Raw genomic sequence first — 12646 nt, forward strand, 5'->3', positions numbered from 1 at the left:
ACAACTGTTATTCTGAATTTTCAAGATCACAGCCTTTCTAATGAAAGGACACAGCTATTTAGTTACAGAAAATAAACTAAGCTCATGTAATATGCAAGTGTCAATGTCTTCAGATATTCCTACAATGCCATAATTTATTTAAACAATCTGCACACTCCCAAAGATTTTGTTCCATTCTTTCAGTTCACTAGGCATTTTATTGCCACCGGGCCTTTTGCCTTCCCCAGTACCTTCTCCCCTGTGTCATCCTTGAGAAATTTTGCAGGCTAATCATGGACTCTCTACTTTGCCCTTCTATTTTGTGGCCCCTTCTATGGTCTCCTCAGCCTCTACTTAACCCACACATCACATAACTGTGGAAGTCAGGTCAGAAAGTCAATTATACATCTCAACCTTCATAATTCCTAAAAACACCTTCAAGTTGTGGTGGTAAAACTCTGCTTTGAGCCTGTCCCTCACAGAAGCAAATCACTCAGACACATTTCTGATAGGCCAGGGTTGCTGAAATCCAAGTCAATTCCTCTGCCAAGCTGTTCTGGAAGTCATACCAAACTTAAAAGCTTTTGGCAGGAACACTGAACATTCCCCTTCAGCACTATCAGCTTTTCAACATCACTAAACACTGAAACCTTCAACACTGTGTTTCCCCTTCCTTTGCAGGAGGTTCTGGGACATTCCATGCTGCCTGTAACCTACACATTCCATACTCTGGGGGAACTGTAGGCTCATTCCCTTGTTTTATAAGGAAGACTGTAAAGGGTGGATACTTTACTACCACATAATCATCAGTAAATGGAGCAGGAAACTCCTCAGGCATAAGAGAGCAAGATAAAAAATGTCAAGGGAGCACAGAGCACATGGCACGGGTAAAACTGGTGGAGCATCAAGGTGTTGATGCAGAAGGCACTGCCACTAGAAGGTATGGCCCTAAGGATGCATGTGAAATAGTTATGAAAACACTCTCAAAGGAAGCTTCCCTCAATCTTCCATGTACTTGTCACTAAAATAATATGATGTTTTGTTAATTTATAATTATTATTATCACAAAAATAATACGATATTTTGATAATTTTTCTGCAAATAGCCCAGAAAATCTTATTTTAAATTACTGCAGAATAGAAGCTTGTCAGAGGGATTTATAAGATTCTCCTACAGAATGTTCAAGGTCAGAAGGAACCTCTGGACATTATCTGCTCAGCTTTTCTAATACCTCTAAGCAAACCCTTCAAAATCAGGTGAGGCTCCTCAGGAGCTTGTCCAGTCAAGTTCATTTTTGGTTCTCTTAATTTTTTTTTTTTTTTTTTTTTTTTAAGGGGGACAGACACTCCAGTATGTCTCTGGACAGCCTGCTCTAAGAAAGGCCACCATGATCCATTCTGGCAAACCATAGTGATATTTCCCAGGTAGCTACTATGAATATCACATCCTCCTATGCAGGAGGTGCTGTGGATTTATTTAAATTAGAAGTAGCAGCTGGAGACATAAATAGAGATTTAATTCTGTAGAAGTCCCAAAATTTTCCTCCAAAATTTTCCTTCAAATTTCCTATTGCACACTTCTCTAGAGAACTGAATGTGTAGGCACTCTTTATTCAGTAAAAAATAAAGCTTATTTGAGTTTCCTTTTAAGTATCTGTTATTTGGAAAAAACTGAAATTCAGGATATGGAAACTGCGTGGTTTCAGCCTCTGTATTCTTAGTTATCATAAAATAACTGGGTTTTCTTCTTGTTTGAGAGTCGTAACCATGCTAGCAATAGTAAACAAATACCACTTGAAGATCACTGTACTCAGTGATGTGGTAACCTGGCAGGTCAGCATGTTTTCTAAACCCCTTCAATGAGAACTTTAACTGGCAAAACCAGGGAACCAAATGCCAGGAGGGAGAAGGGATAAATTCCTCCAGCTTTTTCTAGTACTAAACTGGACTAAGCACACCAGATTGTGGCTAAAGAATGGGTATTTTGCACCATGCATCACTCCAAGCTCCAACGTAATGTTTGAATTGCTCCATCACTGTGATACTTCATGTTGGCAATTGCTGTCAACACTTCTGAAGAATGCAATATAACACTGATCAAATAACTAACTATTGCAGCAAAAGGTCTATGCATGGAATGAAAAGAAGGAAAAGTTACAGGCAGCTTCCCTGTGTAGATACGTGCACCCAAATGCTCAATGTCTTGGCAATAAAAAAATGCATTCAGCACAAACACTCTTGGCCTGTAATACAAATAAGTGTTATTAAGAAACAAAAGTCACTTACCTCATAGGTTCAGGTTTTTTACTTTGACAGTTTATTAGCAGTAAGTAGTCTTGAGGATCTTCTTGACCAGAGGAAGACTCCAGAGGGGGGACGTTAATAAGCCGATAAGGAGAAGGAAGGGAAGATTCTGCTTGCATGGAAGGCAGTGAAGTGTTGATGGGCAAGGGTAACTCAGCAGATGGTTGTAAAGAACTAACTGGTGGCTTCACAGCATCTGCAAACACAGAAGCAAAGATTTCTTTATACAGTGAGAAATAGTTCTTCAACATTAAGAAAATTCTTAACAGAGGATGAAAAAAATCTCAGGTTTTAGTTCAAATTTGTGAAAATGGACATGAGAACATCTGGATGATAACATTTGTTTCAGGGTATTTACATTTATATATCAATCTTTATCTTTTCAAACTGCAATAAATTTCTTAAGTAAGCCTTTGAAACAGAGGTTCTGCCTTATTTAAAGACTTATTTAACCTGCTTTCTGGCCACAGAAAGAACAAAGATGTTGACAGCTGTGGTAATACAGCTAAAAACATAAATCTGTTGTTTTAATCAAAAGCAGGCAGAAGTCCGTAAGTTGTTACTTGAACATGGCAGCCTGAGTCTTTTTTCCTTTTTGACCAAGGTCACTTCAAAGTTTGAGATTAGTCACCAGGCCAAGACCTGGCCATTCTCAATATCTGGACATCAATAGGAAAACTGCTGCTTTGGCAATGGAAGATTCCTTACAACTACAAAAATAATGCAAAGGTACAACAAGTAACATGTTCCAATAAGCCCCCTGATTACATACCCTAATTTTTTTATTGTTGTGCAAGAAATGAAGCAGTTGTGGTTTGGTTTGGTTTTGGTTTCCTTTTCTTGTTTTGTTTTGGCTTAGTTTGGATTTCTTTTGGGGTGGGGGGAGGTGTTGCAGTGTGGTTTTCTTTTTTTAAAAACAACCTTATCTCTAGAATACTTATCCACTTCCTATCCACAAATATACTAAAGTTACTTCTTTTTTCCATCCAAATACATATATCCAGACTATTAAATTATCTGGGAGACTAGAAAATACTGACATCATCAAACATTAAACAATCATTTGGCTATTTCATTGTTTTAATAACACATTGACTAAGAACAACATAATTAAGCATACTATTTCCCAGTTATCAAGGCTCGCTTGCAACTCATTGTACATTCCAAATTGCACATCCCAAGAATGGATGCTGATTATTAGCATTGTTTAAATGAACATATTATTATCCAATGCTCCTGCTCCTGTCAGCCTTACAGGCCAGCTATGTACTACACAGTAGCTTCATTCAGCACTATCCTAGGAAAAAACAGATGAGCAGCCCAGAACACAGCCCTCCTGCTTCCAGTTCTGTGTACACCAAGTTCAAGTGATCTAGACATGGAAATAGAAATAGCAGTACTTGCTTTGAACTCCCATGGCACCTAAACAGGCTCAGAAATTAAATTCCACCACGCCCATGTAGTTGAAAGAAGTCTAGGTGTATGAAAATTCCTCAACTCAACCTACCTGAAAAGGTAGGATAACCTAAAAAAGGTTCTTATGAAGGGTTGGGGCTGACCTATTCATCAAACTAGTTAGAAGAAGAAAGGAAATAAACAGACTGTATTGAGGGATCACACACATAAAAATAAATTGATGCAGCCAGATAAATAACAGTATAGAGATGTTTATAATTAATAAAATCTTTATACATTTACATTTCTTGAAACACATATTCCTAAACCACATCCTATGGCTTAGAAAAATGGGGGGAAAAAAGGTAAAATTCATTACATTGTTACCTGAAAACTGTTAAATAAAAAAAAAAAACTTAAAATAGCCAATGTTTACTTAAATATCCTTGTCTTTATAATTCCTATGCACTTCCTATTTATTTGTATATTAGAGTAATTTTTTTTCCCTTTCAAATACAAAAGCACTCGGATGCAAAAGCTACTAAAGAAGTAGTTTATTTTCTACATGCTTAAATATAAAACATGAACAATTTTCTATCATTTAAGAAATTTAAGATCTTGAAGGAGCCTCTTTGAGGCACCTACTAATGTTTCTTGAGTCCCCTAATGCAGGGGTACAACAGCAAGAACAGAGAAGTGCCTGAATGGACCTACCAGGAATGTACTTTTTGTACTTTGGAAAAGTGGCAGTGTGAGAAAGGACAAACAGCTCCCTGTCCTGCCCCCTGCAGAACTGAAAAATACAAGCAGATGTATGCCCCAGGAAGTGTGGGAAAGAAAAGTTTCCTGCCAAATACATCATCTTTTGACCACACTTAAAGATGAGATCCTCAAGAGCTTTCCTGTGCCACAGTGTCCACGCCATTCCTGGGCCTGGCGATGCAAAAGCTTCATGTCATTGTAACTACTCGGTGCCAAGTTCACAGGAGGGAAAAAAAAAAAAAAGCCATCAAGCAGGATATCCTTGGGGCTTCCAGGGAAGATGGGTGTGTCAGTCAGCCCTCCTGCAGTCAGGAGAGCCCAACGTGTACCCAGTAAGATGTCTCTGTGACCTGATGTAATTAAACAGACCATGCACTAGCATTCCCAGGAAAAGTAGCAAACCTCAAGGGTAACTTTCCAGGGAAAAATAAAATCAAGAATTTTGAAAGAGGGCAATGTATCCACAAAGTCTGATGTACTGCTCCAGCTCCTGGGGCATCCAAGAAGAAGGCTGCTTCCAGAGCCTCTGCTGACTTACCCTCTGACATGCTGTTCTCTGAATTTCTCCTATTTCTTTGAATGCCTTGATATTTTTGACCTTTACTACCATTCTGTGGCAGTGAGGTCCACACCTTATTACACGTGATATGAAAGCCCACTTCCTTTTAAACCTGCTGCCTGATAGCTTCACTTGATATATTTCAGCTCTCATCTTCAAAGAAACTGTGAACAATTGCCTCCTATTCATAATTTCCATTCCCAACTTTACACAAGTTTATTCTAGTTTTTACTGAGTTGGTACTGCTTAACTTTTCCTGGTGCAGAAGCCATTTCATTGCACATCTGGTTTCCCTTTACCCTCACTTTTCCTAGCCCTGATACTTTTTCTTTCCTGAGAAGAGAAACTAACTATTGCACACAAAGCACCCAAAAAAGTCTGGGACACACTGATTTACAAAGACATAACAGTGATTAATTCTGTTCCTTTCCTAACCTTTCCCCTCCAATTCTTATTGAATATTCAAGGTGACGCTATCCAGCTGTATGGAAGCTTTATGATCTGTTCTCTGACCAAGGATTTGGAGCCCATTAATGTTAATGGATTGTTAGGGACACTTTCCTTCTGATGAGTTGTCTCATTTATTTTGACACAGATAATGCTTGATAAAATCCCTGATCCTCCTACAGATCTGTGTGGGGTTTGTTTGAGATTGGTGTTCATGTGGTTTGGTTGAGGTTTGTTTGGTTTGGTTTTTTCAGCATATAGAGCATTAACTATTAAAATACCAACTTTCTGATCTGAATTGCATCCTCATACAGGCATTTTGTATATGTTAAATAATGTGGGCTAATGCCAGATTGAAAAATCTACTGAATTTGGTCTAAAGCACTTCAGATCTGCTTTATGCATTGATGCCATTTCAAATTTGACTACAGGGGAAGAAGTAATGTTAATCACTGAGCAAATGAAGGCTCATTGCCTATCTGAACCCTCTCAAATATTCTCTTCAGCCAAGTACTCCTGAAGCTGATATGAAGGAAAGTTGCTCTCCCAGGAGCCATTTAGGATTTCAAAGAGTACAATCATTAACTTGCTCCACTTTGGACTAGCAGATTTTTAGGGAAGGGGTCATCTGCACACCAAAGAGTGTTGTAAGTAATTTGGTTTGTTCCCAGAGCTCGGACACTCAGACTGCTTTGAAATAACTGGGAGCTGGAAAAACAGCCAGAAAATTTAACATGCAAATGAGTCTAACAAGAATCCTATTTTGTTTTAATAATTCCCGCATTCAGTACAGCTAGAACAATCAGCTTTCTCAAAACAGGGCAAGAGGTTTATCTTTTCTCAGTTGGCTTGTTATGAATAGTTATAGGCTTCATTTTCACTAAAATTTATACTTTTTTCTTTGTAACTATTTTCATATCTTGTAAAATTTATGATGTAAAAAGAGCATTTTCTGAACAAGAATAATAAAATATTTCACTTTCTTCCTTCTTAAATACATAAAGCTACTTTATTCCTCAAGTTCCTACATATCTGTGCTTTGTGTACAACCTAGAAAATCTGAGTGTGGGAGTTTCTATTTAGGATTGGGTTTATGTTGTGGTGTTTGTTTGTTTTTTAATGAAAGCAAAAATTAAATTGTCTTCTACGCTATGAAGTACAGTCTCAATATTCTAGTTATGCAAAAACTTGAAATGTTCTCATAGTGAACAAAACACAGAGGCCTCATTACAGCACGCATTTCTTTAAATGTCAAAATTGCCATCAAAGTAAGATAATGCTTTCTTTGCACATTGTAGGTAGAAATATGAAAACAGAAATGGGATTTTTCCATTGCAACAGTGAATCAGCTACAGATGTGCAATGGCATGATTCTTCTATGCTTCTGAGATGTTTCATTCCATCAACTTACTACAATGCATGTGTTATTAAAATAACCAGTGGCCAACAAAATATCAGAGCAATAACCTTGCCCAAAATTTCAGACACAATAGTAAGAGCCATAATTTAAAAAAACCCACCAAATAAACACCTCATAACTACACCTGAAGCCTTAAAAGAACTTTGTTTGAGAGATCCTGGAATCAAAGGGCCACACATGCACACACGGAGCACAAGCACATGTATACTGGTGGGTACTTGTGCTATTCACACATTAGAATAGATGAGATACATCTCAATAGATGAGAGCCAGATCCAGCCCAGAAGGGACACAGACATATGAGCATGGATTTGGGATTTGGCATTAAGTGATCAGCTCGGCATCAATATGAAATCTATGCAGTAAAGCTCCATACTGAACCTTTCTGCTACAGCTAGAGAAAGTCCTTTAAAATGCTCTAATAAAAACTTCCTATGCATTTCATAGGTTTCTTTTCTTAGTTTAATATAATCTCACAGTATCTCTCTCCTCCTGAAGATAAACATGATACCCTCTTTAAGGAATGAAGAATTCAGCTTCACACATTATGCCTCCTGCATCTGAACCAGAAACACAACCAACTGCTCCAGGTTCCATCACATGCTGAAGTTTTCATCTTTCAGAGCTAACATCTAAAATTTAGTTCTTGCTATCTGCAGGTCATGTGTAATTTTAAGCTGTAGTTTTCACTACCCATTTAAAATTTGAAAATCTCAAAAGCATTTGCACGTGGAATTGACACCCCCTCTCCACCTGCAACTTTGTTTTGAAGCCTATTCATTTAAAAGGAGAAATAAGGAAACATCTGTAGCCTGTTTTGCCCATCTTGAGATGGCACATAGGCTGGGTGACACAGGAAATATAATCAGGGAGTCGTGTTATAGACTAACTTCTGTAGGTGCTTACTCAAAATAAGCAACTAAAAAAGTCTTCACAAAACAGATGCCTTTGTGCCATTATTCCTTCTGCACCTTCTGCCTCACGTCTGTGACAACTGACCCATGACCCTTCTCTGGGGGATTTTTCTCCTAATGCTTAACTTGGTTATTTTGTTATTTTTTACTGCGCTCCAGGTCATCAGTCACTCATCATTCTGGCACGTCACCTTTGAGCCAACAATTCTTTCTAGCTAATCATATCTGAGAGATAGAAAAATGCCTCAACTCTTCATTAAGTACATCATCTCCATAGAGCAAATTTGTTGTGATTTTTTTTAAGCTTATTACTTTGTCCTTGCACTTCCCTTTATGCTCTTTCAGAGCCTCCCTTCCTTCATCTAGAAGCTCAGCTATTTCTCCTCACTTTTGAGCCCTTTAATGACCAAGGTCTTGAATATTAAAATATTGAACATATCAAAATTGCCGCTATTGGGATGGCAATTTTGCTTTGCCACGTGTGCTAGGCTCTGTCATGAACTTGTTAAAGCTGTCAAAGAAGAATGTTTTTTATTTCTTACAGGCAGACCCTTCATGCAGGAAGGGCACCCTAAATACCTCCAGCACCCACTATTTATTTATCAAAGACAAGGAGTCAGGATGGGAAGGTGAAGTTATGTTCATCCTGTCAGTCTCTGATATTGCACTGAAGCTGTGCTCAACTTGCAGTGCATGGATTATCAGAACATCATTTTAAAAAAGCAAATATAAAATTTTATTGTTCCAAAGGCAAAAAGGTATGAAGACATATACCAGATAGCTGCAGCCTGAAAAGAAACTTTGAAAGCATCATGTGTGAAACAAGCTGCAGCTTCTTCAATGCATGGTCCTTAAGATGACAGAAACTTTTTTCACATTTTATTATTTATGTAAATGTAATTGTAGATTTCAATGTCTTGTTCTTCCCTTTTTTTGTCTTCTCTACCTTGTTATTTCTTCTGGTTTATTTTGCTGCTGCTATCTTTATTCAAATGAATACATGCAAGTAACACCTTTGCATTTAGTAAGATCATTTCCTCCTTTCCCTGCTCTGCCAAGAACACAATTCACTAAATTACAGAAACATGGAGCTGGATCACATAAAAAACATTAATCACAGATGCCTTCTAGGGAAGGACTGTGCTTAGATATCCTTCAAAGGGTTTTCTTTATTGTTACATCACTCATTGAGAGAAAAACAAGTTCTCTCCTCAGGTAAGAGAGGATCCATGTCCTGCTTATCCCAGCTGTTTTTTTGAAGTCAGTTCTTCCCTCAGTATTTTCTTCTCAGGGAAAAAAAAAATCCTTCAACCTTTCTTCTTATCAATTACTTAAAAAAACCCAAACATTTCCTCCATTTTTACCTTTCTTTAAGCATTTACCCTCACCCTGCTGAAAGTATTTCAGAGGATGTCTCCACAGCAGAAGGCACAAAATAGCCATTACCAACCAGGTCCATTCAGTCTCTCCATTACAATTGTCTCTCAGTACAGTTCAAAGTGAAACACTAGTGCTGCATTTTTGCCTTATAGTTCCATTTTAATCTCTAGATGAACTTTTATATCATGATCTTTCAGAGAAAACATGAATACTAAAAGCACAGTATGAAACCCAGTGGCAAACCCAAACCCAATGCTCATGCATTGGTGCCCCTCAACTTTGCACATGTGTTTTAAACAGAAAGATGCTACAGAAAAGAATGTTTTATAGCTTCCATTTGAAAACAAGAAGCATTAGCTGAAGATAACATAAAAACTACACAGAATTTTACTTTTAAAAGTAAAATAATTATTTACCTTATTTAAAATAAAAATTCCTTCCTGTTTCTGTCTTGTTTAATTTTAAAATACCTAAATTGCTGAGAAACCTTTCTTAAAAGAAAGTCCCTATAAAAAGCCAAATATTGCATATATTTGTAATTCTCATGCAATCATTACAGATTACACCAGACTATGATGCAACCAGAAATGTGAACAGTCAATGCTTGTAAATATGATTGAAGAACATAAATTATCTACTTTGTCCAAATACAAATGTAACATTGCAGATCTCCACAATGTAGAGATTTCACATGCATAAATCAGTTTCTAGTTGGAAGGTCAAAACAAAGCATTAGGTAAAAATGAGTACTCAAAATAATTTCTAATGAAAAAAAGACCAAAGTTTACATTACAGGAATCGCTGAGTCTCTGCTATGTATGAAAGGAGCAGCTCACAGTTACTCTGAGCATTATTTTTCTGATCTGTCTACAGTTACAAGCAACTCTTTCTCCCTCTTTCATCTCAACACCAAAACAACAACTCCCTAATTGTTTTCTAATAGCACTAGCCACTGCTGTCTTGCAAATATTTTCTTTATAAATCCAAGGAAAGCAAGTTCCTGGATTTCCAAATGAACCCCAGAAGGAGCAACAGGGCAATGGTGTTCCTAGTTCTTGATTGAGCAATGAATGCCAAAGAGGACACTCACAACAGTCCTTAATTAGTCTGCCAAGAGACATTTTTTCCAGCCTCAAAGAAAACTATCTTCTGCTTCCACAGGTAATAGATTGGTTATGCCACATACTCCTTTTGTTTAGCTCCAAATTAAAATAATAGTGTGTTTTTACTATCTGAACTTCACCTGTCCTTTAACTTTTCAAAATAAGCTGCAGGTGAACACATATTTTTTTAAAGTACATTTACGACCTGCTCTTCCATTGGCAGGAAGATTCATCTTAGAAAAAGAAGAACTTGTCAATAAACACTCAGCAACTGATTTTCCCACTTTCCTTTTTTTAATTCTTCCTCAATGCACTGAAAGGCATCACTAAACTGATAAAATAGACAGTACTATCAACTCTCAGGCATGTGAAGTAAAGGTGTTGGAATAATTCAGCCAAAGCTAAAATGCCAAAGATGAAACATGCAATGAGAGTACATTGGGGAGAAGTTATTGATACAATTGACTGAAGCAAAAACTCAGTTTGTGAGGGCATAGTTACATATCTCCACATGCACAACAGGTTTCATCTTTAGTTCAGTGACAGAAAACTCAGGCTAACAATACACCAGCTCTCAGATGAAAGGTCTGATGGTTTTGAGGGGACCCCACCTCTCTGTTCCGTGCAATGGACACGTATTCCTTTGTGCTCTGCCAAAGAGCTGCCAGGTGAACACATTTCCTCCTTAGATCCCAGATTTCTAGTTTATCCCCAGAACCAGCACTTCTGCCCATAGCTGGTGCATTGCCCCCTGCCCACACCTCTCTGGAATGCAGGAATGCCTGGCAGGCTGAGCACTGAATCCCATGGCAGTTGCTCCCTGAGATGTGCTGCGGGTCCTGGGTATGCTCAGGATGCCACAAAAACACGCTGGAACTGTCAAAAGAAGCAAACTTCCCTGAATTTGCCATTAGAGCAGCAATTCATAGATGAAATTTTCATAACAAAGTTCTAGTTCAAAACTGCAATAAGGAGAAAGGAAAGGGCTCCTTCTTCATAACACAACAGTATTTTCCAGACACTTTGAAGATTTGGCTGGAGCAAAGTGATGAAAGTCCCTTTTTCTCCCTCACCTCCCTCAATCCACAATCCTACAAAAAGCAGGAATTTAATTCTAGCCCCTTCAGTCAGGCATGCCTTGTGTATAACCTTCTTACCACTCCTATTTAATCTTTTCTTGGAACTGTGCACCCAGCTACAGCAAGTCATGTAACCCACTAATCTCCAAAAGGAATGCAGGAATACAAGTAAATAAAAAAGAATGGATTCAGGACAAGCAATGGCCACGAGGTATTTCCAAGGAATTAAACACACCATCATGCTTCCTACAAGCTGCCTTCATAGACTATCTATTTTGGTAGGATTTGAGTTGGATAGTGCAAAGCTACAGGTTATTTTTTGTTTGTTTTAGCTGATGGGGGTGGATTTCTTTTCCCCCGAGTCTCAAAGCAGAGGGAGAAATGGTAATATTAGAAACCTGACATTTTGCACTCATTCCTGCTTGTATAACCATATGTTTTTATACCAAATGGGACTCCTTTGGTGATTATGAAGATTTACTGCTGTACACGATTGTACTTTGAGATTTTTCTTGCACTCCCAAGACTTAACATCACGCAGAACGGAAGAGCGTCATCCAAGTTCTACGGCATACTTAATTTGTAACAAATTCTGAATATCTCCCTCTGTTCTGCTTACTTTTTTTGAGGATAACAAGGAAGTTTCAATGCCAATACACACAAGTTTTAAAACATATGCCAGCTAAAGATAGTCATCTGATCTTTGAAATGTTCCTCACACATAGGCACTGCACTTTCTCAGAAAAAGTAACAGAACTTACCCTCATCTGTAGGGTTGAACCCACAGATATCACAGATACATCGAACCCACTTATTCATCTCCTCCTCGCTGTCCGCTACCAAATAGAAAACTCGGTCTATAGTGTTGATATCAAAAATATAGCTGTTTTCAAACTCCTTTTTGTTGAACGTTAATCCAGCATCCACTTGTTGGCACAGATTTAAGTCAATAATACGGATAGGCTTCTTGGCATGGTCATTTTTGTAGTATTCTAATACATCTGGATCCCCCGTTAAGCGGCCGCTCCGAAGCACAAACCACCTTCTCTTCCATGCCTGGAAATTGGGGAGAGAAAAAAGGAAGAAAAATTAGAAGAAAGAAATCACACTTTACGACCTTTTATGTGTGACTCCAGCCTGGGTTGAACCAAGTACTAATAAATAGTTCAATTATTATACTAAGAGATTACACACCAAATACCCACATTTAACACTATTTAGGTATTGTTAAAGCAGTGGACTTGAGGATTACTGAATTTGTATTTTAAATTTTATATCTTGGCTTTGTTTGTAACAAGTGCATAT

At 37.9% G+C, this 12646-nt stretch overlaps 1 protein-coding gene across 4 annotated transcripts in view; it reads right to left on the minus strand.

The window, feature by feature from the left end:
• GAB1 (GRB2 associated binding protein 1) overlaps nucleotides 1-12646 on the minus strand; it is a 96345-nt gene that overhangs the window by 26973 nt on the left and 56726 nt on the right. For all 4 annotated transcript variants that reach the window (XM_021526504.2, XM_021526507.2, XM_077783028.1 and 1 more), the window contains exons 2-3: nucleotides 12103-12397; nucleotides 2265-2478 (exon numbers count right to left, since the gene is read on the minus strand). In XM_021526504.2, the coding sequence (XP_021382179.1) occupies nucleotides 2265-2478; nucleotides 12103-12397 (509 nt within the window). The remainder of the gene's footprint in view (nucleotides 1-2264; nucleotides 2479-12102; nucleotides 12398-12646) is intronic.

Source organism: Lonchura striata, chromosome 4 (genome assembly GCF_046129695.1).
Source record: "Lonchura striata isolate bLonStr1 chromosome 4, bLonStr1.mat, whole genome shotgun sequence".
In the NCBI taxonomy this organism is placed as follows: domain Eukaryota; kingdom Metazoa; phylum Chordata; class Aves; order Passeriformes; family Estrildidae; genus Lonchura; species Lonchura striata.